This window comes from Talpa occidentalis, unplaced genomic scaffold (assembly GCF_014898055.3).
Source record: "Talpa occidentalis isolate TD23 unplaced genomic scaffold, MPIMG_talOcc4v2.1 talOcc4.9, whole genome shotgun sequence".
Lineage (NCBI taxonomy): Eukaryota > Metazoa > Chordata > Mammalia > Eulipotyphla > Talpidae > Talpa > Talpa occidentalis.
The window spans coordinates 4,804,096-4,831,578 of NW_023605305.1; the positions used below are offsets into that span (position 1 = coordinate 4,804,096).

The 27,483-nt window shown below is 50.1% G+C and overlaps 2 protein-coding genes across 4 annotated transcripts in view; both read left to right on the forward strand.

Moving 5' to 3' along the window:
- The window catches only part of UBE4B (ubiquitination factor E4B), a 92,470-nt gene extending 85,057 nt beyond the window's left edge, over positions 1–7,413 (forward strand). For all 3 annotated transcript variants that reach the window (XM_037500572.2, XM_037500570.2, XM_037500571.2), the window contains 3 exons: positions 4,888–5,062; positions 5,616–5,762; positions 6,048–7,413. In XM_037500572.2, coding sequence (XP_037356469.1) covers positions 4,888–5,062; positions 5,616–5,762; positions 6,048–6,109 — 384 coding nt within the window. In that variant the 3' untranslated portion in view covers positions 6,110–7,413. The remainder of the gene's footprint in view (positions 1–4,887; positions 5,063–5,615; positions 5,763–6,047) is intronic.
- Positions 7,414–23,708: 16,295 nt separating this feature from the next.
- The window catches only part of KIF1B (kinesin family member 1B), a 128,743-nt gene continuing 124,968 nt past the window's right edge, over positions 23,709–27,483 (forward strand). Inside the window, 1 exon segment of the mRNA XM_054691207.1 lies at positions 23,709–23,746. The gene's annotated coding sequence lies outside the window, so the exon portion shown is untranslated.

The following is a 27,483-nucleotide window of genomic DNA, read 5'->3' on the forward strand; positions in this document are numbered from 1 at the left end:
ATCGATAGAAATAACCACTGCGGTGGCCAGGGGAACTGTCTGGTATTAATGAAGATGGAGTGTTTGTTTTCCTCTGGGTGTAAAGAGCAGATCTGGCTCCGGTTGAGTTCTTGAGCCGTCTTGCTGAGGCCTTGCTCAGCAAATCCTTGTGTTCTCAGAAAGAGCCTGCTGTCCTCAGCCATCCAGGTCTCCTCCCAAGTCCCCTCTCCCGCATTCCTCCCCAATCTCCTGCCATCGGGCGTGTGCGCTGCAGGTTTCAAGCCTCCTATTACCTTGCTGTCCACCCCTCGCGGTTCGCCCTACGTCCCACCGGGGTCACACTGTGTTGTGTTTTTCGTTTCCATAGCTGCACATCTAGTCTCAGCTACCCCTGCCTGGCCTCACCTTTTGATTTTCTAGTAATCCCATGAAGGTCTCCCTCCCCCCACGTTCTTCTGTTCTCCATCCTCTTCGGCGTGTTCATGGCTCGTGTTTATCAGCTGTATACCAAGTGTTAGCCACTCTTTAGGTCTTTACTCATTGATTCCTCACAAAATTCTTTGATTTGGGTTCATTTTAAAATGAGACACAGAGGGGGCCTTCATGGTGGCACAGGGGTTAAGTCTCAACACCATCAAGCTCTCACCAGCCACCGAAACATGAGTTTGATTCCTGGCCAGGGAGCTACCCACAGGGTGCCGCAGACCTCTCCTGTCTCCCCGCTGCTCAGCAGTGTATTTCAGTGGATCTGCCTGTTCTGCTCCCCACTCTGTCTCTAGTAAATCCTCTCACCCCCCGACCTCTGACCTACACCCCAGTTCTTGTATGCATAAATAAATCTTTTAAAAAATAAATATATAAAAATAAAATGAGGCACAGGGAAATTAAGTAGCTCCTCCAGGTCAGAGTGCATGGGAGACAGAGGCAGGACTCGCAGCCCAGCTGTCCGGCCCTGAGTGCCATCTCTGGCCTCTCCTCTCCACTTAAAATGCCCCATACTACTGTCTTCGTCTTTGTTCACACGCCTCTGCAAATATTGCTCACACGCAGGTTAACTGTCAGGGGCATTCTGGAAGCTGGTCCCTGCCATCGAGTGTCAGGACCTCCTTCCCAGGGCTGAGCTCCTGTCGTCCTCCAGGTGCACCGTGACTTGTCCTGTCATCCAGAAGGGCCAGGGGTGCCCACGCCCTGGCCTGCTGTGGACAGTGCTTGGTGAACATTCTGGACAGGGTTTGCTTGGGTGCTTGCTTTTCAGGTCTGAGGAGGGAGCAGAACTGCTGAGTCATGTCCTGGTTCTGTGGTTGACTTAAGAGAAACTTCCAAACTGTTCCAAGTGGCTGCTCCTTTTTACATGCCCACCGGCACTTGCTGGCTCTCCACGTCCTCACCTGCTCTCGTTAGCTTCTTTTCTGTTGTTTGTTTATTGTTTTAAGTAGCTGCCTTCATGGGAGTGCAGTGTTTTTGCTCTGTGTTTAATGACGACACTGGCAGACACTGTCCTGTGCTTACTGGACAGCCACGTTATGTCTTTGGAGAAATGTCTGGTCAAGTCTGTCACCCATTTTTTAATGTACTGCATGGTCTTTTTTTTTTTTTTAAGATTTATTTATACAAGCACTGGGTACAGTCAGAAGTGCGGGAGGGTGAGAAGAATGCCAGAGCGGGGAGCAGAGCAGGCAGGAGGACTGAAGTGCACTGCTGAGGGGAGCAGCAGGTGGCAGGAGAGGTCTGCGCGCCATGTGGGACCCTCACCCAGTGGCTGGGGAGCAGCCAGGGATCGAACCAGCGCTGCAGAGGCTGCGGGCAGCTTCGCAACCCAGCGCTCAACCACTGCGCCACCGGGGAGGCCCCCCTTCACCCATTTTTTAAATGGAATTCTTTGTATTTTTTATTGTTGAGTTGTAAAAAGTCTTTTAAATAACCTGGCTGCTAGACCTTTCTGAGCTCTGATTTTTTTTTTTTTTTTTTTCATTTAATCTCATTACTGCTATACAAGAGACTTGACGTCTAGAACGTCTGCCCTCTCTGACCCCACCCACCCAACCTTAGAGCAGCAGCTCAGCAACACGTGGTGTCTGGGGGATTCATCGAAGCCAAATGCCATGTCCCCTCATCAGGAGTGGCCTTCCTCGCCCATGGCTCCTCTGTGCTACCTCGGAAGCTGCCTTCTAAGCAAGCACGAGTCTATTAAAGACTCCTCCTTCGAGAGCTAGAGCGAATGGTGTTTTATGAGGATAACAAATGGGCTAAAAACAGCTTCGTGTTGGGCCTCCCCGGTGGCGCAGCGGTTGAGCGCTGGGTTGCAAAGCTGCCGGCGACCTCCGCGGCGCCGGTTCAATCCCCGGCTGCTCCCCGGCCACCGAAGGAGGGTCCCACATGGCGCGCAGACCTCTCCTGCCGCCCGCTGCTCCCCTCAGCAGTGTACTTCGGTCCTTCTGCCTGCTCTGCTCCCCGCTCTGGCTCTGGTGAATTCTCTCACCCTCCCGCGCTTCTGACTGTACCCAGTGCATGTATAAACAAAACGAACGAACAAACAAATAAATAAATTTAAAAAAAAAAAAAATGCCTCTAAAAAAAAAAACAGCTTCGTGTTAAAAGAGACGTTGAAGGTGAAATCATCTCGGGGTGTCTGTGTGGCAACCCCCCATGCTCGGGAACTGCCCTGCAGCATCTCACTGTGACCTTTTGATAGTTTGTCCTGGAGCCCCTTTACAGAGGGGCGGCCACCATGGCTTGTCTGGCACATAGCAAGTGGCACCAAGTAAAGTATTTGTTTAAGTAATGTAGGAATTTGGCTTCCAAAAGCTATCAGCAAGGGCCCCTAAGCCCTTCGGGGCTGCAGACAGGTTTTGGGGTGATGCTGGACCCCGGCTCCCCACCCACACTTTTGCCTTTCTGTTGTCCCTCATTGTATGGATTTGAGCAGGGTGTGGGTGTGAGAGAGAAAGTGAGCATGTGTACTTATTTAGAAGCCGAAGTTAAAAAAGGAAAAAAGGAAGACAGAAGAATTCCAGCCAGCCCCATGAGAGAACACAAGCGCAGATGCCGGGGTGGGTTAGAAAAGGCGGGTCACAGCCCATGGCCCTGTCACTCACGGGCTCAGATGTCACCATTCCCTCCCGCTGTGGGCGTCACTGTCATGGAACGGACAGGTGGCCATTGTTTTTGCCATCAGTGCCAACGGATGTCCTTTGATACCTTGGACTGCTGTGATTTAGAGGAGCAGACACCTGTGAGGTAGGCGCACCACCCCCATTTTACACCCCAGGAAACAGGCTCAAGAGGCTCGGGGATTTGCTGAAGACCACAGGGCAGGTCAGTAAGTGTAAAGGCCAGAGTTCAAGGCCAGGTTTGTCCAGACTGTGTTGGGCACTTGCCCCCTTCCCTACCCCTCCCACCCTGGAAGGCTCCTGAGTCTGAGGGTGTTAAGCTGAGATCTGACAGAAAGGCAGACAGTGGGCCTCCCCTGGTGGCGCAGCGGTTGAGCGCTGGGCTGCGAAGCTGCCCGCAGCCTCTGCAGCGCCGGTTCAATCCCCGGCCGTGGCGAGGGTCCCACATGGCGCGCAGACCTCTCCTGCCGCCCGCTGCTCCCCTCAGCAGTGTACTTTGTCAGTCTGCCTGTTCTGCTCCCCGCTCTGGCTCTGGTGAATTCTCTCACCCTCCCGTGCTTCTGACTGTACCCGGTGCTTGTATAAATAAATAAATTAATTAATGTTTTTAAAAAAAGAAAGGCGGATAGCACGTGGGAGGATGTGCCCTGGCCCAGGGGCTCCAGGGGGCTGTTTCCCGCATGTCTGCCCTTAGCGGGGCGATGCTGGTCCACACACCGCAAGGCGCAGAGCCCGGCCAGAGCCGCAGTAGACTGATGTCCTTCTCTATTTCATTTTAAACATCATAAATAAAAGACTTTTTATTTGTCACCACTGAAAGTCCGAATGTCAAACAGACTCTTGTACTTCGTGGCTCATACCCATCTGCTCATTCGACGTCGGCCCTGCCCGGCCCCAGAACCACCACCTTCACCGTGAAGCTTGGTTTTCCCAGTTTACACTTGGGCTTCTCCAACCTGTTGACTTTTCTAACAGGACCCTATAGAGGGGCATCCCTGGTACATCTGGAATCATGTGATCACCGCTCTTTGAAGGCATTTGTCTGCCCCTTTCGGGTCTAAATTTCCAGCATCTTCTTCCAGATTTGCAAACCTGCCGGTGCTGAGCATCAGAGGCCTTCCGAGTCCGACTGTTGCATTTTCTAGTCAAACCCACACAGAACTGACGAGCATGTGGCCCTGGGGTCTTGATATCGGCGTGAGCATCATCATCAGACAGGACCACGTCCTGTCTCGGGCAGGATCTGGGCCAGGAACGTAGTCAGGCCCTTATTGCCCTGAACATCCTCAGTGATTAGCTTGAATTTTCCAAATGCAGCTTCAGATCCTGCAGATCAGCCAAGCTTCCTTCAGAGCCTTGACCCTGACGGCGTCAGCACCTGTGAGCGGTGCTTTCCCAGCAATTCTCACATGGCCACTGCCACGCCGGCACATACCCTGCACCCCACCACCGCCTCCCAGCTCCCTTTCTGCCCCTCAGGAGGCTCCTGTTTGCCCACTGCCAGGCTGCTGCTCGGAGAGCCAAAAAACCTTCTCTTTTCAATATCTAAATTTTGAAAGAAGTGCATGTTTGCCTTAACAGTGTGAAATGCCCCTCACTTGCCTCAATCCTGAAGCCATCCCCTGACCTTGTACAGTCTGGTGTATATTGTTCCACTCGTTACATTTATTTTAGCCATGTTCAAGAGCGTGTGTGTGGAATAATTTTAGGCCTTTTTAAAGAAACTGGGTACTTTCTGCAGCTTGTTTTATTCCACTTAGGATATATTTTCCTCTCACATAGTTCTCCTCATTTGCAGAGATCTTACAGCAAGGAGTTGTTTGAAGAAGTTATCTCGAAGATGCGGAAGGCGGGGATCAAATCCACAATAGCAATAGAGAAGTTTAAGCTCCTCGCCGAGAAAGTGGAGGAGATAGTGGCCAAGAACGCACGTGCGGAGATCGACTACAGTGACGCCCCCGACGAGTTCAGAGGCGAGTGGGCTGCACCCCGAAGAGGCTGAGTCCTCTCCCTTGAATGCTCTCGAGACACACGGCGCTAAAGAGGCCATTCTGTAATTTTAGTTTATTTCATGGTGGGCTGGGGTTGCTTTCTGAGACACTTTGTCTGGAATCACGTTTGCCTCGTTTGCTTCATACTGTAAACGAGAAGGCAACATAAGTCCTCAGCCTGACTTCAAACCAGATAACAACCCCGAAGGTTCTGAGGTCTGTCTGGCCTTTGCACGCGGGACGCACAGTTTCGCAGACTCCTGCAAAGCGCAAGAGAAAGGGTTGTGGCCTCCATGTCCACCGCTGAGCCCGGGCACCCTTAGCCCCACTAATCCCTCTTTTTGCCTATTTTTCCCTCCCGTGGTAGCTGACAAAAGGCAATGTCTGTGTCTAGCTCATGCTGGTTTCCTTCTAAACGCGGGGACCTAGCAGGAGCAGGCGCCGCGTCGTGGCCATTCTGAGGATACGCTCTCTGCTGGCCCCAGCGCGTGCCAGCCTTAGGCTCCGAGGTTGAGTCTGCGCTTTGTCTCTGTAGACCCTCTGATGGACACCCTGATGACCGACCCTGTGCGGCTGCCCTCCGGCACCGTCATGGACCGCTCCATCATTCTGCGGCACTTGCTGAACTCCCCCACCGACCCCTTCAACCGGCAGACGCTGACGGAGAGCATGCTGGAGCCAGGTAGGGGGCCCGGCCCGGGGCCCAAGTCGTAGATCACAGATGAACCGAAATGGGGAGATGCATCCAATCCAGAAACCACCCAGCTCGTGACGCTGATCGGGAAAGACACACACATCCTCTGTGCTTTTTCACTCCGAGCCTAATCCTTCCTCTTCGTGTCCCGTTGCCGCTTCAGCCTCCAGCCGGCGGGGCTGAATGGCCCTTTCTCTCCACTGCCACAGACCGACAAGCATCGGGAAGGGCCCTCCCCTCTGGGGCACTAATCCTTCCCTTTTCTCTTCTCAGTGCCAGAACTGAAAGAGCAGATCCACGCCTGGATGAGAGAGAAGCAGAGCGGCGACCACTGACCCGCCCCGGCCCCTGCTGGACGCGACCCTGGCAGGCGGGCCAGGCAGAGGCAGCGTCGGTGGCAAAGACAGAAAGAAAAATCTTCAAACGTCAGAGGCCAAATGCGGCGGAACACCCTGAGAGCCCACCCAGAGCGACCAAACGGGGGTCTGCGCGGACACGGAGTTGACGAGGAACCCGATCCTGTACATATATTTAAGTGACAGACGTGGTCCGGAGTGGAGGGACGCGCTGTGATTGCTTGTGTAATAAACACGTCCTTCCAGTGTCGCGGTTTGGGGCTTTGGCGACGGAGGTCTTTTAGGGATCGATGACGATTGGGTCTGGGCAGCATCCCCTTCACTTCCCCCCCTAAATCCAATATCCGTTGATTTGATTGTGATTAGAGAACCCTGGACATTTTGCTGCTAACGAATCTCCCCCACTCCCCTCCCGACCCGACTTGCACTGCTGTGGATTTTTTTAAGAGAAGCTAAAACAAAAATAAACTCCTTTCCCTGGCCCTCCAAACATATATCCTGTGAGATAACTGTGCCTGCAACAAAGTGTTAATCCTGGGATCGTATTTTTATATCATATTCACATATTTGTTTTTTTAATTGGTGTTAGATGACATGATTAATAAAAAAGGCAAAGATATTTTCAGAATTTGAATTTCAGTTTTTTTTCTTTTGAAATGTCCCTTCAAATTTTTTTATTCTAAACAAAATGAAGAGAATCATTGCTCAGGTCCTTGTTAATAGTCCCTCTGTTAGAAATCTAGGGAACAGCTGCAGCAAAGGAAGGGTCTAAGCATATCAGGACTTACGTGACTTGCGGTTTGGGGGGGGCGGGCAGGGGATTGGTTTTTTTAACACTATGTGACAGTTCAAAATCTGACGGCGATCCTGTGAGGGTCCATGAATTCCTCAAGTCTTGAGTCTGTGAGTTCGAGCCAGGGCTGATTTGTCTGATGCGTCCAAGGGGCTTGGCCTTACCAAAGCAAGAAAAGAGTGCAAGAAATGATGTGGAAGCACGTCTGCTGGTTGAAACACACACACACACACACACACATACACACACACACACCCCTACCCACATGCCCATACACATCCAACATTTTGTATTACTGCTACTCAGCATACTTGAATTCCTGAATTTCCTTTGGGGTAAAAAAGGATTTGAAACCATAAAGTGTTTTGAAAAAATTAAGTCTGCAGAAACATGCTTTCTTTTTCTTTTCCTTTTTTCCCCCCTCCACAGACAATGCCCTCTGTTCAATAAATGCAATTTATTGCTACAATAAATGGTGATACACATTCAGAAGGAATCTTCTTTGAGTCGCTTCTTTTTGTGGAAAACGGGTGGGTTAAAAAAAAAAAAAAACAGAGACTTGAGTGTGCGTGGGGTGAATTCTCTCTTCTGGAGCCAATTAGGAACTGCTGTTTTTACAAGAAAACTTTCGTGTCTGTGTCGGCCTTGCTGCTGTGTTCGGTTCCCATGTCACTGTTTGCTCACGGAGGGGGGTTCAAGCTGGTCACATTCAGTCTCAGCTCTTCGTAGGTGGTGGCTTCCTGATCTCAAATGTCTTTTCCCTGACCTTTAAAATTCTTACTCAAGTCCAACCCATTCCATCAATATTTTCTTAGGCACTGCACTTTGCAAAGCCACATCTGCCAGCTCCTGTAATAGCCACAGCAGGTACTTAATATAGCGGGTTCTGTATGCCAGCGCCAAACAAAGGCCTTTACAGCTGTGCTTTCATCCTCTAAGAAGAAGAAAATATGATCTTGATTTTTAAAAAAAATTACAGAATGGGGTTGGGGGGCGGGCAGTGGAAGATAGATTGCCCAGGATCACCTGAACAGTTAATGGACAAGCTGCTGTCCAGACTCAGCCCTCAGCCACCATGTCTGCTGCTGAAGCACATTTCAACTATAATATCACATTTTCCCAAAAAGAAACAATGTCGTCATCATTGCAAGCCTTTTCAGACAACAAAGAGGAAAGTCACCCATCATCCCACCATACTTGTAACTATTTACTTTTTATTAAGCTTATATATGTATATGCCTTGAAAATGACAATGTTTACTGGCTTCTATGCCTAATTTTGATTATTCATTTCATGGGTGTATATTGTTTGTCTTGACTCCATCCAGACTACAAACTCTCCTAAGGTACAGATTCTGTCCTATCTTTTGCGCACCCCCCTCATATCTCCTCTTGAAATTAATATTCTGAGGTTTCAGGGACCCTCCCCTGGGCTGGATGTATTTCCTGCCTGCACTGTCTCTGGGAGGACAATGTTTGGGATTTCTATCTTTTGAGTCTCCAGGTTGCTGTTTTTAATATATATATTTTTTTAAAAGATTTATTTATTTATTTATACAAGCACTGGGTACGGTCAGAAGCACGGGAGGGTGAGAGAATTCACCAGAGCCAGAGCGGGGAACAGAACAGGCAGACTGATGAAGTACACTGCTGAGGGGAGCAGCGGGCAGCAGGAGAGGTCTGCGCACCACACGGGACCCTCCTCCAGTGGTCGGGGAGCAGCCGGGGATTGAACCGGCGCCTCAGAGGCCGTGGGCAGCTTCGCAACCCAGCGCTCAACCGCTGCGCCACCGGGGAGGCCCCAGATCGCTGTTTTACAGAAACCCGTGAATGTCTTCAATCTACTCATTATGGACATCAAAGTAAATTGCCAAATATTTTCAATGTAGTTCTGGGTTACAGGAAGGTGGTCGGATAGGAAGGAGCATCAGGGCCTGAGCAGGAGAGAGATGATCCTGGAGCGGAGGATGATTAAAATAGCTTCTTACTCACTGTGACTCACTGTCGTGTGGGGTGTTTCAGAGGAACTCATAAAATATCAGTTAGTGAAACACCTTGCTTTGTTCACATTTTGTACTTTGGGGTTTAGTACATAAAGCCGTGAAATTTCATGATGTTTTTGTTGGGGTGCTCAGGGGACGTAACTAGACATCATCTGGCCAGGCACGTTTGGATTGAAGGAAACACCCACAGCAGCCCACGAGCTGGACGTACGTAACAGCTAACGTTGGGCTGGCGTCGCCGCTCTGGATTGATGACTAACGTGCATTTTGTGAGCGTGTTCTGTGTGCCAGCCACTTTTCCATGTACTAATTCGCTTAATTCTCCACAACTGTATGAAGGAGACTGTAGCATAACTGGCCCCTGAATTCTTGGGCTTCAGAGTCTGATCCCCTCTCGAGTCCTGCCGTTGAGCGGGCTTCTGGAATGGCCCGAGTTCAGCAACCAAGGAGATAAGGAAAGACGGCATAGCATCCTGGAGGGACGTTGGCTTTGGGGTCCGCTCAGGACCCGCCCCCATTTGGAATGATTAAATAACTTCAATCTCATGTCTTTCAGAACCAGCCCTTCACTCTGGCCCCCAAATTCTATCTCCAGCCCAGACTGCTCTCCTGTGCTGCAGATGCCAGACATCCTGGATGTCAGAAAGGTCCTCAGAATTAACACCCAAATTAAGTTCCTCATGCGCCATCCCAGACCCGCTCCCCTAGGTCTCCATCATGGTGACAGGCAACTCCTTCCCTTCCCAGTCACGCAGGCTTAGCCTTTGGCATCATCCCTGTGAAACCTTAACTAAATTCATGTCACTTAGTATGCGCAGAACCTTCCCATGGCTTCTCAGTGCCCCAGAATAAAAGAAGTCCTCACAACGCCCCCACCCCACTGTCCCTCTGACCTCATAACCCACAAACTCCCTTTATTCCAGCCACTAAGCCCGCTGGCCCCGGGCTCTCCTCCAACGGCAATCGCCATCACATACACACACACCCCCGCCGGGGCCTTGCTCTTAGGAACCCCATATCTACCAGCCATCCTCTTCAGCCATGCAGAGAACCACATGGGCCACTCACCCCCCAATTTGCTTTAGGTCTTTACTCAAATGTCACCTCTGTAAGACTTTCCTTGTCCACCCTATTTAAAATTGCAATTCAGGGCCTCCCTGGTGGCGCAAGGGGTTAAGCACCGCACTATGATGCAATCTGCAGCCACTGCAGCACGAGTTCCATCCCCAGCCAGGGAGCTACCCACATGGCACAGCAGACCTCTCCTGACTCACCTGCTGCTCCCCTCAGCAGTGTGTTTCCATAGATCTGCCTGTTCTGCTCCCCACTCTGTCTCTGGGGAATCCTCTCACCCCCCCATGCCTCTGGCCTGTACCCCAGTTCTTGTATGCATAAATAAATAAGTCTTTAAAAAAAAAAAACTTACTCCCTCGTCAGTTTCAGATGTTGGGATTCTCTTTCCCATCTGTCATGTCTCTGATCACTTCGTCGGGCTCTCCTTTTATTTTTGAAAAGAAATTCTGAATTTGAGTATTTAGTATTGTTACCTCTCTCTATGCTTTTATTTGGGGATCTTTGTATCAAGGTCAAATTCACACCCATACAGGTCACCGCCTTCAAGTACAAGCCCACGAGAGTTCACGTCTTCAGATTGTGCGACCGCCAGCCAGCCCAAGTTTCACGACTAATTCAATGGCTGGAATTTTTAAAATCTGACCATTTGAGTAGGAAATGTGTATACATCGTCCAAAATGCAAGGGATGCCAAAAAATACTGAGAGAAAAGATGGCCTCCCCTATCCGCCCCCATCACCAGCCTCTCGAGACCGTCCCCCTCACCAGAAATGGTGGTTCTTGGCTTTTCTGCACCTCCTTTCCCACCCAAAATAAGCTTTGGTGTGCATTCTTTTCCTCCCTTGGCACCTGCATTTCACTATTTCTGCATCCTTATTAATTCTTTAAAGACTTATTTATTTTTGCGTGGAAGAACTGGGGTGCAGGCCAGCAGTGTTGGGGGTGAGAAGATTCCCCAGAGACTGAGTGGGGAGCAGAACAGGCAGATTGACTGAAGAATACTGCTGAGGGGAGCAGCGGGGTGACAGGAGAGGTCTGTTGCACCATGTGGGTCACCTCCCTGGCCGGGAATCGAACTTGTGCCGTAGTGGCTGTGGGCAGCTTCATAGGTTGCAGCTCAACCCCTTGCACCACCAGGGAGGCCCACCTAGATATTTTTTATCTGTTTTACTGTTGATGGACATTTGGGTTGATTCCATATGTGACTATGACAGGCAATGTGGCTGTGAACATTCTTGAATATGTTTCAGGTTCCATTGGCTGTTGGGGTTTAGATTTTTGTCAAGAGCATTTCCTGCATCTATTGAGATGTTTATATAGTTTTAATTTTAGGCTGTGAATTACACTGACTGATTTCCAAAGGTAAGTAAGCCTTGCAATGTGGGGAAGACCGTGCTAGGACATCATGTATTCTTTTTACATATTGTTGCATTCAATTGTTAAAATGTCCTTAAGAATTTTTGTGTGAGGCCTTCCCTGGTGGCACAGGCAGTTGAGCGCTGCACTGTGAAGCTGTCCGCAGCCTCTGCAGCGACGGTTCAATCCCCGCCGGCCGGCAAGGGTCCCACATGGCGCAGCAGACCTCTCCTGTCTCCCCGCTGCTCCCCTCAGCAGTGGACTTTGTCAATCTGCCTGTTCTGTTCCCTTTTCTGTCTCTGGTGAATCCTCTCACCCTCCTGCACATCTGGCCTGTGCCCAGGTTCTTGTATAATATTTGCCTTACAAGGGATATTGTATTTTTTTTGGAATGTCTTTTTCTGGTTTTAATCCTTTTTCCCACTTACTGTTTCTCTCCTTTTGGGAGAAAAGAGATGATTAATGCCAATTTTCAAGATCACTACATTGCATAATTCAGTGACTCAGCATTATAACCTAAGACGCCATTTCTGCTTGTGTGTGTGTATATCTATCCACATGTACATAAATATACATATATATTTAATTTTCAAAATTTTGTTCCTCTTTATCATTTCTTTTTTTTTAAAGATTTATTTATTCATGCATACAAGAATTGGGGTACAGGCCAGATGCGTGGGAGGGTGAGAGAATTCACCAGAGACAGAAAAGGGAACAGAACAGGCAAACTGGCTGAAATCCACTGCTGAGGGGAGCAGCGGGTGAGACAGGAGAGTCTGCTGCACCATGTGAGTTGCTTCCCAGCTGGCCGGGATCGAACCTGCACTGCAGAGGCTCTGTGGACACCTTCACAGCACTGTGCTCAACCGCCTGTGCCACCAGGGGAGGCCCCCTCTTTATTATTTCTTTGTGTCTTCTGGTGGAAGGCTAATCTTCTAGGTCAATCTTCTAGTTACTAATCCCTTTTTTGTGTGAGTTTTCCTATTGAAACTTGTTTCTCCAAAGAGTTGAAACAAATTGTTCATTCCATTCATTGTTACCAACAGACTAGCTCTTTGTAGGCATTTATTATGCTTACTTGCAGTTTGTGCTGTGTTTGTTCCATTCACCCTGCTTCCTCTGATAAGTTATTCAATTTATTGTCTCTGATTTATATTATCACTGTTTTGCTTCTTAAAGATGTGGATATTTTCTCATGAACTCATATCCCCCTGGGCATCATCAGCTACCTGCGTGGTTGTGATAATGGGTGGTGAGCGGGCAAAAGCTCAGGCCCTCGTCTGTGTCCTCCTGGTGAGTATGTGTGTGTGCATGTGAGTGAGTGTGTGCATGTGTGTATGTGTGTGCATGTGTGATGCAGGAGGCCTCTCAGAGTTGGTGGCATTCAATTATAGGGCTCCCGGGCCCCCACTTGCCATCCCCAAATTCACCCTGCCCTTTCACCTCTTCTCCAACATTGCTCTTTTCCAAGAGCTTTTGCCCTGCCTGTAATCCCCTGGTCCTTAGGGAATGCAGAAGGAGAGAGAGACATTTGGGGTCAGGATATCTGTTCCTCCCTGGAACTGCCCATGCACCCCCGGGGCAGTGCCACACCAACCCAAAACAATTCGGAGATGGAGAGGAACACACCTAACTCAGCGCTGCTCCCCAGCCTCTCCTGCCCACCCACATCCATTTTGGCCCCAAGCTGCCATTGCCTGCCGTCCCAGAGTCCAAGGCCCTGGCTGCCCGTGGATTTCCCAGTCTTACCTCCTGGCCTCTATTCTGGCCTCCCCACAGCTGGGTTCAGGGGTGTGGATTACAGCCTTATCCAAAGTCCCACAAGAACCCTCATGATCAACACAATAACTTATTTTGTTCTATAGGTGGAGAAACTGCAATCAGGAGGGGTCCACTATTTGCCTGCAGTGGTCCAGCTGCTAATTGAAGACACTGAAGCTCAGCCATCCCACTGGCCCCGAAGGCTGGAAGGTCGTCTTTGGAGTATTTTTGTCTCTGAGAATAAGGAAAGGTGGGCAAGAGCTTGGCTTCAGTCATTTCCAAACCCCATGGGATCCCCGGGGTCGGGAGGAGGGTGGTGGTGGTGAAGGTATCATCACATGCAGGACACGGTCTCCTTTAAATCTCTGTCCTGTTGTGTCATGTGCACTTTTTATGATGGTTTAAATTATTTATACTGTTTTGTCTAAAGCTGAGCACCTTGGGTAAATTGTTACTGATTGAAAGGTAGAAAAATTACAGGCAGACTGGAGTGTGCTAAAAAACAGGGTATCTTGAACTCTTGGTGTGTGTGTGTGTGTGTGTGTGTGTGAAAGGGGGGGGGGAGTCTGGTAGGTCTCTCTGCCCATATCCTGGTGGGTTTATAGCCTTTGGGATTATTTCTGTATCTTTTCATCTCTTTGTAAAATGAGTATGTTGCCTGTCAATATCACATTACATGGGTGGAAGGAAACTGCGACGTAATGTCTTAAAAAAAACCCAAAATACAACCTCTGAGCCCTTATAAGGAAAAGCCCATTATAAATAAACAGGTTCATTTTTTAGCTAGAAACACAGTGTCAGCTGTTTATATAAATATTATAGATCTCGATGCTTCACGTCTTCCTTAGAGATGCCTGGTCTTTAGCGTCCTTCCGAGCCCTGGCGGCCGAGGCCATCAGCGATGGGGAAACATTTTTCTTTTGCAGTTGATTTCTCTAGCAAGGCTGAGAAGTCCCAGGGCAGCCGGGGGCCTCCCCTCGCTCTGCAGCTCACCGCTTTGTGCGCCTCCATCAGGGGCACGAGCAGATTTACACCAGGGCCTCTCAAACCGCCCTGCGTTCCCAAGCACGGATCTCAAAACTTTTTGCTGATCTGTTTCCATGGCCAAAAAGGGGGCAGGGGAGGAGCTGACTAACGGGTGAATCAGGGGATGTGCACGGTGAGTCTAAGAGGCTCAGAGATAAATGAGAAGGTTGAATGAGTGCTAAGAATTTGAACTGAAGGTTTTGTCCTGTTCCCTCGTAGAAAAATGTGGACTCATTTGTAAGTTAGGATTCAATTCCATCCTCCATTCCCACTTTCCTGTTGGGGGAGTTGGCTTGCTGGGGACCTCAGGAAGGTTAGCTGGAGAATAATAATCAAGTTCTTGGGCCTCCCCGGTGGCGCAGCGGTTGAGCGCTGGGTTGCGAAGCTGCCCGCAGCCTCTGCAGTGCTGGTTCGATCCCCGGCTGCTCCCCGGCCACTGGAGGAGGGTCCCGCATGGCGCCAGACCTCTCCTGCCGCCCGCTGCTCCCCTCAGCAGTGTACTTCAGCCCTTCTGCCTGCTCTGCTCCCCGCTCTGGCTCTGGTGAATTCTCTCACCCTCCCGCACTTCTGACCGTACCCAGTGCTTGCATAAATAAATAAATAAATTTTAAAAAATCTTAAAAAATAAATAACTAACTAAATAAAAATAAAATAAACTATTTAAAAAAATCAAGTTCTTAGTCCTTACTTTCCTTTGGGAAATAACTGAAGGCAGAGTCTCGATTGAAGAGGGGAAGGGAAACAACCCTTTAAAGGAGATAAGCATCTCGTGTCCCTGGTTGGCAAGAGCGGACAAAGGGCCTGGCCTGGCTGCCAAGGAACCTCCTTTGCTAAACACATCATCTTTTCCCTTGTTACGAATTAATCTTCTCACTTGGGGGAGACCATCGTGGTGCTGATGCAGGTACGACCTCACTGCGATGTAAGGTGTGTGGGAGAATGAGCTTATCAACGGGTGTTGCTAAAGCAGCGATGTTTGCAATAAAAAGAGCGAATTTGGTTGACTCAACCATTTAGAATATAATTTGCCATGGGCGGAAGTCCTGATATCTGTTTTCTTCCCCTTTTCTTGGTTCACACGTGGTTTCTGCTAGTTTGTGGTGTGTGTTACAAGGGGCATTCAGCTCTGTGCTGCAGCACCAGGGCTTAGGGGCCAGATGCTCATGGGTTTGAATGTGGCTCCACCCCGTCTTATTGATGGTGAATAAATCACCAAGCTCTGGAGGAGGCTCCTTGGCTGCTGGACTGCTTTGCCACAAATGGGGCAACTGAGAACAACAGGACTCTATCGCCTTTCATTTCCTTTTTTTTTTTTTTTAAAGATTTATTTATTTATACAAGAACTGGAGTACAGGCCAGAGATGTGGAGGGGGGGTGAGAGGATTCATCAGAGACAGAGTGGGGAACAGAACAGGCAGATGGACCAAAACACTCTGCTGAGGGGAGCAGCAGGTAAGACAGGAGAGGTCTGCCGTGCCATGTGGGTAGCTCCCTGGCCGGCCGGGAATCGAAACTGCACTACAGAAGCTGCGGACGCTGTGTCCAACCCACTGCGCCACCAGGGAGGCCCCTCACCTTACATTTCTAAAGGTCCAGCATCCATCATGGTATTGTTGGGCAGATACATCAAGATGTTGGCCAGGCTCTGCTACTTCTAGAGGATGGGGATGGGGACCTTTGCTCCTCGTTTCCTCCGGCCTCTGGTGGCTGCTTCCCTCCAGCCTCTGCCTCTGTATTTGTGCTGTCTTCCTCACCCTGGGTGCAGCCTGGGCTCCCCTGCTGGCAACAGGGCCCATGTTGACAGTCCTGGTGCCCTCCCCTCCTCAAAATACTTAGTTTGCCTCTACAAAGCCCTGTTTCCATATCAGATAATATTTACAGGTTCCAGGGATTAGGACCTGATATCTTTGTGGGGCCATTTTCAACCCCTGTAGCTCCCCGAGTTTCCTTTTAGGTGACTGTACGACGGTCGGATGCCTGCCTTACAGGACCTGGCGAGGGGCAATGCCAGGTGTGACGTGCTCTGTTTAGTCCTTGGTATAACAAACGCCCAGCAGGGCCTCCCTGGTGACGCAGGGGTTAAAGTCTCAGCGCTGTCAAGCTATCACCGGCCACTGTGGCCTGAGTTCCATCCCTGGCCAGGGAGCTACCCACAGGGCGCAGCAGACCTCTCCTGTCTCCCCACTGCTCCCCTCAGCAGTGTATTTCAGTCAGTCTGCCTGTTCTGCTCCCCGCGCTGTCTCTGGGGACTCCTCTCTCCCTCCCCCAACCCCGCACCTCTGGCCTGTACCCCGGTTCTTGTATGCATAAATAAATAAAAATATATCTTTTTAAAAAATGCTCACCAGACACCTGTTCTCATCAGTGTCACCGCCATCCTCACCACCATCATCCGATTATGAGAGGAAGAGAAACCCAGTAGGTGCAGATGCGGGGTGCTGAGCCCCATTAGTCGTCATCTCCTCTAATTGCCTTATTTTGTGGATCGAAAACAAACATTGATTTGCCTCTGATCCCCCGACTCAGATGAAGGAGATTTATTGATCACAGCTTATTCGCTGCGGACCCTGGAATCGGTGGATAAGGAGCCCAAGAGAGGCGCCGTGGATCAGGAGAGGAAGCAGGCCCTGGGGAGTCAATGAGCCTCTTGACTTGACGAGACCTGGGTTTTGTTGTTGGTTTGTTTGTTTTATTATTTTATTTTATATATTTTTTACATCGTTTTCCATTTTTGCACAATGTATGCATTTTCAACTCGGTTCTAGTCCCCATACAATTCCCACCCCCCCTTATTTTGACCCTAATCCCTCCTCCCCTCCCTGAGATCTGGGCTTGGCCATGAATCACGTGATGATTCCCCAGACCTGGGCTTTGCACACCGCCCCCCCCATCTTGTGACTCTCACAAGGTGAAGAGCCAGTTGGGTATCCTCATCATTCCCATTTTAGGGATGAGGAACAGAGGCTGAGGGGTCAGGGGCACAAGACCAGGGACAGAATTAGACCGTCAGGCAGGGCGCGCCCTTCCCGCTCTGTGGCCTCTCTGTAGCTGCTTCTCTCAAGCATCTCAGCATGAATTATACATTCATCTCAAGTGCTTGTGCTCTGGACAGGAGTGACTGGACACACTTCCCAGAGGGCACTGGGAGCTGGGCCTCTGGTACCAGCCAGGCCTTGGGACTGGTTTCCTTGCCTGGGGGTAGAAGATGCTGGAGATGTTGGGCTCCTCCGAGACAGCAAGACCACTGAGCACCCAGTGCCCCCCGCGCCGAGAATGTCCCCGTTCTTATGTCCCAGGGACCCCTCCTGGTGCCCGGGCTCTCTCTGGAGCAGCGGGGAGCCCATGCTGGTGCCATGTCTGCCCATGTGTTCTGCGGCCATCTGCCACTGGCACAGCCCTGCCCACAAACAGCAATTTGGTTTCTTTAATCATAGCTTTAAGACCAAAGTGAATTGATGCAAGGTTGTTCCTAATTAGTAAAAATGCCCGTTACAGAAAGATGATGTATAAACTGCAATTCAGAAGAGGCAAATCTGTGCTGTGTCCTTATCTGGCTGAAATGATAGCACCGCTGTCACCACCAGGGGAGGCAGTCAGACACCCTGATTACCTCCGCCCGTTTGCAAGGAGCTGACAGCCGATTAAAACAAAATCATGCACTAGTCATTGGGGACTAAAATGAAAATTTCCCAATTAAAACTTCCCCTTCTTTTAGTCTTTACAAATACAGCGTGTTTGGTTTTTGCTTCCTTCCTTCTGCGTGGATTAGTTGGTATTTACTGTGGGGTCCACAGGGCTGGGGGAGCTTAGCACTTGTGCTAATTCACAGTTTGATGTCTATATATTATTTGTTATTCACTGAAATATAACTGAGCATTGGAGGGAAAGGGGAAAAATGACCGCAATTGATTTTGTGCCTGCCTTTAAGGACTTTAGAAAATGTGGCAGGGACAGATTTTTCCTTTTCAAGGCTGTCTAGAAGACAAAGACTTTATTTTCCAAGGGTGTCACCTCTGCCCTTTCCTCAACATGTTTTTGAAATTACTTTTCTAGAAGTGTGTCTACATTCTGCAGCACACAATTTTGGCTATTTCAGACAGTGTCAGCATTCACTTTTTATAATATTTTGGTTTTTGAAAAATCGCCCAAAGTCATTTGGAGCCAAATGTCAGATAGTTGTGTTTTTTGCTTTTAAAAATTTATGTTTTCTTTTTAAGTTTATGCTTTTTAAATTTTTAATTTTTGTTGGCTTGTGCACTAGGCTCTGCGGTTGCAGTTGGTTCCTGCGGATCTTGGTAGCTAAGAATTTAGCAGTCCAGGTTGTTGCAATGAGTGGTAAGACATAAATAAAGAGACACTGAGTTCAGGCTTGAGGAACATCCCCGTGAGGAGGGTGCAGGGATGAGTTTCATGACATCTATTTTGGCTGGTTTCCTTTCCCATCTTCTGGATCCTGGGTGGTTGAAACTAACAAATAAAAATCACTCCTCAATGTGCCAGATAAGAAGCCACTGTGTTGGGGCCTCCCTGGTGGTGCAAGGGTCTTAAGACACAGCACTTTGAAGCTATCCACAGCCACTGCAGCACGAGTTCGATCCCCGGCCAGGGAGGTGACCCACATAGCACAGCAGACCTCTCCTGTCTCCCCGCTGCTCCCCTCAGCAGTGTATTTCAGTAGATCCACCTGTTCTGCTCCCCACTCTGTCTCTGGGGAATCCTCTCACCCCCCACACCTCTGGCCTGTACCCCAGCTCTTCTATGCATAAATAAATAAATCTTTAAAAAAAAATAAGAAGCCACTGTGCCCACTGCCAGTTCCCCAACAGGGCAGACAAATCCCCTCTGAAATATCTTCCAGCTTTGATTCTCTAATTCCAAATAGCCTCAGCACAACTTGTATCAGTGTATATTAATATTAATGAATCCAGCCAAATCGCATCCTGTTTGTGAAAATGTCCACTAAAAAAAACCCAGAGGGTTTATTGATCTATCTTGCATTTTGACTGTCATTATTCACTGTAGTGTTTAATATAACCCAGAGACATGATTTTATCAAACAGATATTAGTTAATATTTACAAGGATGTTGTATAAAAAACAGCTATTTTCTGATTTCAGCACGGTAGCCTCAGAGGTCCAAAAATATAAGCAGTTGCTATTTTTAAATGTGCAACATGATCCAAGACCTAAGTACATGTGTTACCTGACCTTGGTTGGAAAACAATTCTCTCTACAGGCAGGGAGAGCTCTGCAGAGGATTGCAGGCTTAATTCTCCCAGAAATGAAAATGGACTCTTCCCATATTTTTGTCAGGCCAAGTGACAGCATGCGGCATTTTTGAATGAATTCAGATTCTCAATCAGGAGGGCCCACTGGGTGGCTCAGACATGGCAGTTGTTTACAATGCAGACTGTGAGACCAGGGCATCGCAGAGCCAGGTCAGAAAGAGGATTCCCACTACACCCCACCCACCCAGCCCCTCATGCCCCGCCTGGCTGCCACGGGTCATCTCGTCCCCTCTGGCCCTGTGCTGACCCAGCCTGCGGAGAATTAGAGGGTGGGATCGCAGCTGAGATGCCTTTAGAGCAATACAGGTTTTAAATGATGCAACATTTTTTTCAACAAGCAGTATGGAAATAACCTGGTGCCACCACCCACCTCCCCATCACCCAATTCTAACAATATTTCTATCCTTGTATCTTTTTCCCCCAGGAAACAAACTATTACAGATATAATTGAAGCTTCCTCTGTTCTCTTTTCTGCTTCCTTTCTTTTCCCTTTACTGGGGTAACCAGTGATTTGTTGATTATCATTTTCAAGCATGTTTTTGTAAATATAGGGGACTGCAGTCCTGAACAGTGTAGTTAGTGTGCTTCTGCACGCTTTCCAAAGTTATGTGCAAATGGCATGATGCTGCTTATATTATTCTGCAAATTGTTTTTTTTTTTTTCTCAGTATTTTTATTCATTGTTCTATCTAGTCACCAATTGCTTCTCAGTCCTGTATTGGCCTTCTTCTAATCTGCATTTTTCAAACTCCTTTTCCAGTTGGCTTTCCCTAGGGTTCTGCCAGTAGGAGGAACTGAGATGAAAGAAGTCTAGTTTTCCTTTCACTTTTGCTGATGTTTTTCCTGATGCAGCAGCCTCTTCTTTACACCCCTAGCTCCAGCTCTGTTTCGGCTCTGAGTCTCCCAGCTTGGTGACACCCTGCCCTCATTTTTTCTCCTGATGCTAAGCATGTAGCACTTCCGCGGTTCTCTGAGTTAGGATCCCTTTTTTTTTTCTTTTTGGCATTTGCAAAAAGATATATAGATATAGATAAGCAATTTGTGCATTACATCTCTTGTATTTGTAGCATTGTTTCTGTTTTCTAACTTAACCCTGATAATGTAAATGGGTTGTTAGGGCCTCCCCGGTGGCGCAGCGGTTGAGCACTGGGTTGCGAAACTGCCCGCGGCCTCTGTGGCATCGGTTCGATCCCCGGCTGCTCCCCAGCCACCGGCGGAGGATCCCACATGGCGCTCCTGCCGCCCGCTGCTCCTCTCACAGTCTTCTGACTGTACCCAGTGCATGTATAAACAAAACAAACAAACAAATAAAATAAATAAAAAAAGCCTCTATAAAAAAATTAATGTAAATGGATTGTTAAATATTCTTCTGAATCATTCATTTTTAACTGCTATGTAATATCCCACTGTGTGAGTATTGCACAATTCATTCATTCTCTTTTGGTGAATGTTTCTGTTTTCTTGTATTATAAAAAATGTTGCAAAGACTGTTTTTGAGCATTTCCTTTTTTAAAAGATTTATTTATTTATGCATATAAGAATTGGGGTACAGGCCAGAGGTACAGGGCCGTGAAAGGATTCACCAGAGACAGAGTGGGGAACAGAACAGGCAGATCTACTGAAATACACTGCCGAGGGGAGTAGCGGGGAGCCAAGAGAGGTCTGCTGTGCCATGTGGGTAGCTGCCTGGCCAGGGATTGAACTCAGGCCATAGTGGCTGGCAATAGCTTGATAGCACTGAGACTTAACCCCTGTGCCACCAGGGAGGCCTCTTGGATTTGTTTTAGCATATACATTTTCGAAAACTGACATGAATTAGAGTTATTATTTGTTTATTTAGTTTAGGCAGATAAATAAGAAGTTTATTATCAGATAAGGAGAAGGACAGGAGAAGCTCTCTGAAGAGAGAGGGTAACCCTAGATTTATCATTTAAATTCTATCACCACCATGGCCTATCTTGTTGAAATATTGATTGAATTTACATTACATTTATAGATTAACTTAGAAAGAATTGACATCTTTATAATATTTTCTTCCTGTGTAAAGAATACCTCTCCATCCATCTACTTAAGACTTTTTAATGTGTTTCATCAATACAGTCATATATTTCCCCCATATGTGTCTTGTCTTTGTCAGCATATCCTTCAATATTTAATAGTGTTTATTGCCATTTTTATAGCATCTTTTAAAGTCAGGTTTTCAAAAGCAGTTCTTCCTAACCAGAAGGACCACTTTAGAGTTTCGTATATTGATCTTGTATCCAGAAACCTTATGGGTGGTAGTGGTGCGACCATGTGCATCACATTTCTATGTCTTTGTATGTTCTTTGTATTGTAGACAACCCTTGTATTCTAGGACAACCCTCCAGGGCCATGACTAAATTCGGTTTTCTAGTATGTTGCAACTGTCAGAGGGCAAAAGGCTTATGCAGAGCAGGCTATTTTGGCCTTGAAACCTAGACCAGTTGTATCTGTGTCAATCAACCCTGCTTTGTGTGCTTTTGCTTAATTTATCTCATGCTGATTCTCTTCACTAAGTTTCAGATTCTTTTGAGTTTGAGCTCCACTGAGTGCTCAAAACTATAAAATTACTATCCAGGCAGGTTTTTGTAACTCTCCATGGTGCTTATCTCAGTACTTAATGCAAAGTGCTCCAAGCTAGGAAAAACCCGGTGTTTACTGATGAAAAGACGACCTTCTAGTAATTAACCCATTGTAGCTGCATTTTTCACTTGGCCCTTGGGAAGCTAAGACCTGGGTTTGTGATCAAAGGTAGCACATTCCCTTGTGTTAACTTTTTTTCTTTCTGTGCACTCCCCTTAGTCATACAACCCCACCCATTCAGCCTTTATAACTTGTTTTTAATTATTCATTCTACTCCTATTTTAATGCTAGTTTTATTGCTTGCATGCTTCAGTGGAAGCCACGTCAAGTCCTTTTGCAGATAGCTGGAATTTAAATTCTCAGTAAAATGAGAAATATTCGATACATGTTGACTGGATGGAGATGATGAAGACTTTATTGTCGATGGCGATTTTCCAAAATCATGAGCATAGAAAAATAATTCTGATGTTTTAGCGTCTTTGTTTATAAGGAAACCTTTTTATACTCAGTACTGTACTGAATTGGGGGTGTGTGTGTGTGCGTGTGTCCGATTTTTATTTGAATTTCTGCTAGTAAATCAAAAAGCATTTCCCAACCTTCTAGCACGCTCGGCAATACCCTGCACCCATAACCGTTCAATATAATATTCTATAGTCTATAGTCATGAGCCGGCGCGCTCATGAACAGTTGGGTTTTCAGGTTGCGCTGACTCAATCTGATTTTTTAAAAAATCGCAGCTGGAGCGCCCGCGTTCTCCGGGTGATTCCAGCAACCCCTCCCAGGGCGCGTCCCGCGGGGCTGGGTCCCCGGGCGGCCCAACCGGGCCGGTCCCGGCTCGGGCGGCCCGACTCGGCCGCGGCGGAGGGGAGCGGGCGCCCCCGGCCCGGCTTCCCGCCGCTCGTCCCGCCCCGTGGGAGGCGCCCCTCGCGCGGCGGGGACGGGCCGGGAGGCTCCGCGGCGGGCGGGGCGCGCTCACCCTCGCGCGTCTCGGTTCCGACCGCGCCGGGACCGGCCGCCTCGGGCGGGCGATGTTCTGCGAACCGACAATGACGCCCCGGCCGCCCCTCCCGGCCGCGCCGCCCGCGGGCGTCGGACCCCGCCCCGCGCCCCCCGCGCCCCCCGCGCCCCCCGCGCCGCCGAGCCGGTGCGCCTACAGGGCGGATCGGCCGGCGGGCGGGCGCGGCTGCCGCCCACCGCCGCCCTTCTGGGGTCCCCCGGGCGGGGACGGCGGGCGCCGGCCTCGTGCACCCGCACCCCGCACCCCCTCACGCGCCCCGGCTTCGGGACCGCCAGGGGGCGCGCTCGCGGCCCCGCCCCGCCCCGGCCCACCCCCGGCCCTCTGCGATTGGCCGGCCGCCCGGGGCCCTGCGCGCCGATTGGCCGGCGCGCCCGTCGGTCCGGCGCCGGGGCGGGCGCGGTGACGCGCGCGGCGGGCCGGGGCGGTGTCCGCGCCGGCGCCCGCGGGCGGAGCTGCGCGACCGCGACGCGGCCAGTCAGACGGCGGCGGTCCCGGGAGGCGCCCGGAGTCCCCGCGCTCCCGCTCGCCGCTCCCGCCGTCCCCGCCGCGGCCTGGATGCGGGCCCGCGCCCCCGGTGATGGGGCTGCCGCGCGGCGCCCTGCGGCTCGCGGCTGAGGCGCGTCGCTGCCCGGCCCCCCGCGCCCCCGCGCGCCGCGCCGCGGCGCCCGCTGACCCGCCCGCCGCCCGCAGCGCTGAGGTGAGCGGCGGGGAGGGCGGCGGTTGGCGGCGGGGAGGCCGGCGGGGCGGGGGCGGGGGCGGGCGCGGGCGGGTCCGGGCGGGGGAGCGCGGGGCCCGGGCGCTGCCCTCCGCGGCGCCGGGCGGGGCGGGGGAGCCCCTCGGGGCCCCGGCGGCCTGGGGGACCCCCGCAGGGCCCCGCGCCGCGCCCCGCTTCCCAGAGCGGCGCCCCGCGGTCAGCCGCCCCGCCGCGGGTCGCGCCCCTGGGCGCTGCGCGCGCTGCAGCCGGCTGGACGCGGCGCGCCCCGGCGTGGGGCCCCCCTTATCCCCGTCCCCCCGCCCGGGGGGGCGGGGCCCCCGGGGCCTCGCCGGGAGCGCGTCGTGCCCTTTGCCGGGGGGCGGAGGGAGGCGGGGGGTCGGAGAGGGGCGCGAGGGAAGGGCCGGGCCGGCTGGACGCGGGCCCGCGCCGAGGGGGCCGGGTGGGCTCCGCGCTCGGCGGCCCGGGAGCGCCCTGGCAGCCATATTGGGAGGATGATCTGACAAATCCTTTAGGAGCCAAGTCCGGTTGCTGGAAGGCACCGAGTGACAGCCCTGGCAGCTTTCAGGGTGACTGGCTGCACCAGAAGCCAAGTGGTGGGGGTTGGGAGGCTGCCGGATCAAGCCAGTCATTGTTCGTGCAACACAAAACATTCCCGGCCACACACCAGCACTGAACTCCCAGATCACTTTTTCTCCTCCGTGAATTGCTAATCGAGCTTCCAGGGAAAAATGCCTTCCAGATTCCGTTCTTGTTGGGGTGCAATACTGTGTTTCTGTCTCATGTGTGGCCAGTGCTAGGGACGCCAGGCCCGCAGGTGCCTGCCTTCCCCGGCACATCTGAGAACTGCAGCGGATGGATGGGTTTTCAAAGTGACTCCACATGCAGAGATGAAGGAAGATGGAGTATTGTGATCGTGGGAGAGGCTTGCAGCAGTGATTCTGCGGCTGCAGGTTTGTCATCTTTGTGGAATCTCGGGGTTGCCGAAATTAGACTGTCAACAGATCCTTTGCGCACATAGCTCTGGCTGTTCCAGGCAGCTGTTCTGCACCGAACATGTTGCTTTGTGTCATAGACGTGTCTGTTTGAGCCAGATGAAAGTAAGGTGATTGGATTTGAATAGCTCTTACGTGATATCATGGTGGGTATTTTATTTAAAGGCTGGCATTTTGTCAACTTAGCTTAGTCATAATAAAAATCTTAGCTCGTGTTCTCTAAGGGAGGGGATGCTTTCTAATTAGCTTGATGTGGCTGTGGGATTATAAGGTGAGTGGAGCTGCTGCATGCTGGTAAAGGGTATAGGGGGTGAAGGGTGCACACACACGTTGGCATTGCGGAGCAGACCTGGAGAGGATCAGTAACCAGACTCAGCCTGGGCCCTGGGGTCTGCTCTGGCGGGGAGTGCTGTGCTGCCTTCTGTGTGCCTTTTGTTTATTCAAACTGCATCTCTCAGTGAATCAATGCGTATAACTTCTTAGGTTTAGGTTGACCTACTTAAACATTTCAGTGAGGATTTTCTAGGAGATCCACCACTTTTTTTATTTCTCATTAAGCTTGCCTTTTAGAATTTGGTTGCATCAAAAATGGCTTCAACAGAAACTAGTGGGTTTGTGGGTTTGTTTCTTGTTTGCTTCCCTGGGTGGGCAGAAACAAGTGGTTGTTTTTGGTTTTTAGTATTAGAGTATGAGAATTATTACCCCAGTTAAGAAATATTTCTAAGTTTAAATTTTTACAGTTATTAATAAAAAGTTTTGAAGAATTGTGGTTAAATATAATTTCATCATTTGGTAGAATCAGAGTTCCCGGAACAGAAAGGAGCCAACATTCGCCTGAGCCCAGGTCAAGGAATTTAAGGGTAGTTAGTTCCAAAGGAAGTTCAGTAAAGTGATTTGAATCTGAAGCGTAGGCAAAATGTTATCAATCTCTACAGCTCTGCTCTGATGAATATTTTCCCAAAACTTATCCAATTCAGTAGTTTCTAAGGCTTATAATAGCCTTTTTCCTTTTTAAGACCAGATATAGATGCAGTTTTCTTTTTTCTCTTTGCCACTTTGAATGTGTGCAGGGAATAAACTCCCCAGAAGAGCTGACACACTCCCTCCAAGGCCAAAGCTTCCTGGCCGGTTCCTCTGCTGGGCTTTGGGTGCATCGTCAAGGGCACACTGGGCTGGCCCCGGCCTGATTGTCAGTAGGCCCCTTTCCAGGCTGCTGCTCTCCGCAGGTCTGTCCAGAAGTGAACGTGCCTTTGGTATTGGAAAGTGACGGAATATCCCTTTAGAGGGCTCTGGAAAGTGTCATTCTGTCGGCAAGGTGGCCTTGTTGGGAGAGGCTGGTGAATTTCTGGGGTCCATAAAAGAGTGGACATTTTGAACTTTTTTTCACGCGGCTCATCAGGATGGAAGAGAAACCCGGCAGATGTGATTGTGGTAGGAAAAGCAGCCGCAGAAGCTGAGCTGGGCCCCTCTTTCAGTTGGACGTTTTGGTTCGTGGCTCATTACCCATTAAACGAGGTGATTCACTTGCGTGCATGTTGCTGCGTTCATTACCGGTGAAGTGCGAGTGCAGATCAGTTCTTCACCATCAAGGAACTTGCGCTTCATCATTTGTGTCAAGTCATAGAAAGGCGAGCGTCACTCCAGCTTTCTGTTTCCTTCCGCCTGGGCGCTGCCGCCTGCGCTGAGGCTGCGTCCCTGGCTCAGACGAGACCCTTCCCCTTTGCTCTGCCCTGCGGTGCTAGTTATTAATGTCCCGTTGCCACTTCTCTGATTGTTTTGTGGTGGTTTGCGTAGGTGTTTTAAATCACAAGATTGTAAATATCTATCTGATAGATTTTTAAATATTTTTATATTTAATGCCACCTTGTTTACGCAGAAGCATTTCATTCGGCTGTGCCCGCCACTCGATGGCTTGGAGACTTGGTTCTCCTTTCCTTCTGCGTTGCTGACATCATCCTGGCAGATGCCAACGTGGAAACAATAACAAAACAGCAACAATGGTACAAGGACTCACAGTGAGCTGACTATGTGTCAGCTCTTTGTGGGCGCTTTACATTCATTCCCCAGTTTACTTCTTTCGGCCACCCTAGCAAATAGATACTGTGAGCCCCACTGTAAGGAGGGAGAGGCTGAGCCAGAGCTCAAGTTACGCCCCCACGGTCACTAATAGTCGTCAGTAACCCCTGTGCTCACCTCCCTTTGTCACGTCACGGAATCTAGAACCTTAAAATTCCTGACTTCAGCTCCAGCCAACACGGGCTTCACTTTGTTCCAGGAGCTCAGTATTGCAGCCACAGCACCCAGGGTGTGTCCCCTTCAGACCTGTCTGTGGGTCTGAAATTTACATTCAGATCTTACACGCTGATCACATCTATGGGGGTCACTCTCACGTCTCTGTGTGTTCTCCCACCTGAGTTTCTTAGTCCAGCCCAAGTATCGGCCTCACCGGATTTTACTTCCTGTGACTTCTGGGGCACATTGTTCCCGCTGTGTTCTCACGAGCTCTTGCGGTTTTTATTCTGTATTGTTCTGCAGGACCCACCGTGTGGATGCCAGCCTCCGTCACTCCCACGTTCCACACCCTGCGGGTCGGGTCGGGGGGCAGGCTCCGCGGTGGGAGGCTGAGCTCGCCTGCGGCTGTCTCCGCAGTTCTGCTCAATTCCTTCCCCTTCTCCACAGCGGCTTTTCTAAAATCTTGACCGCCGTCCTCAAGCTTCCCCATTGCCT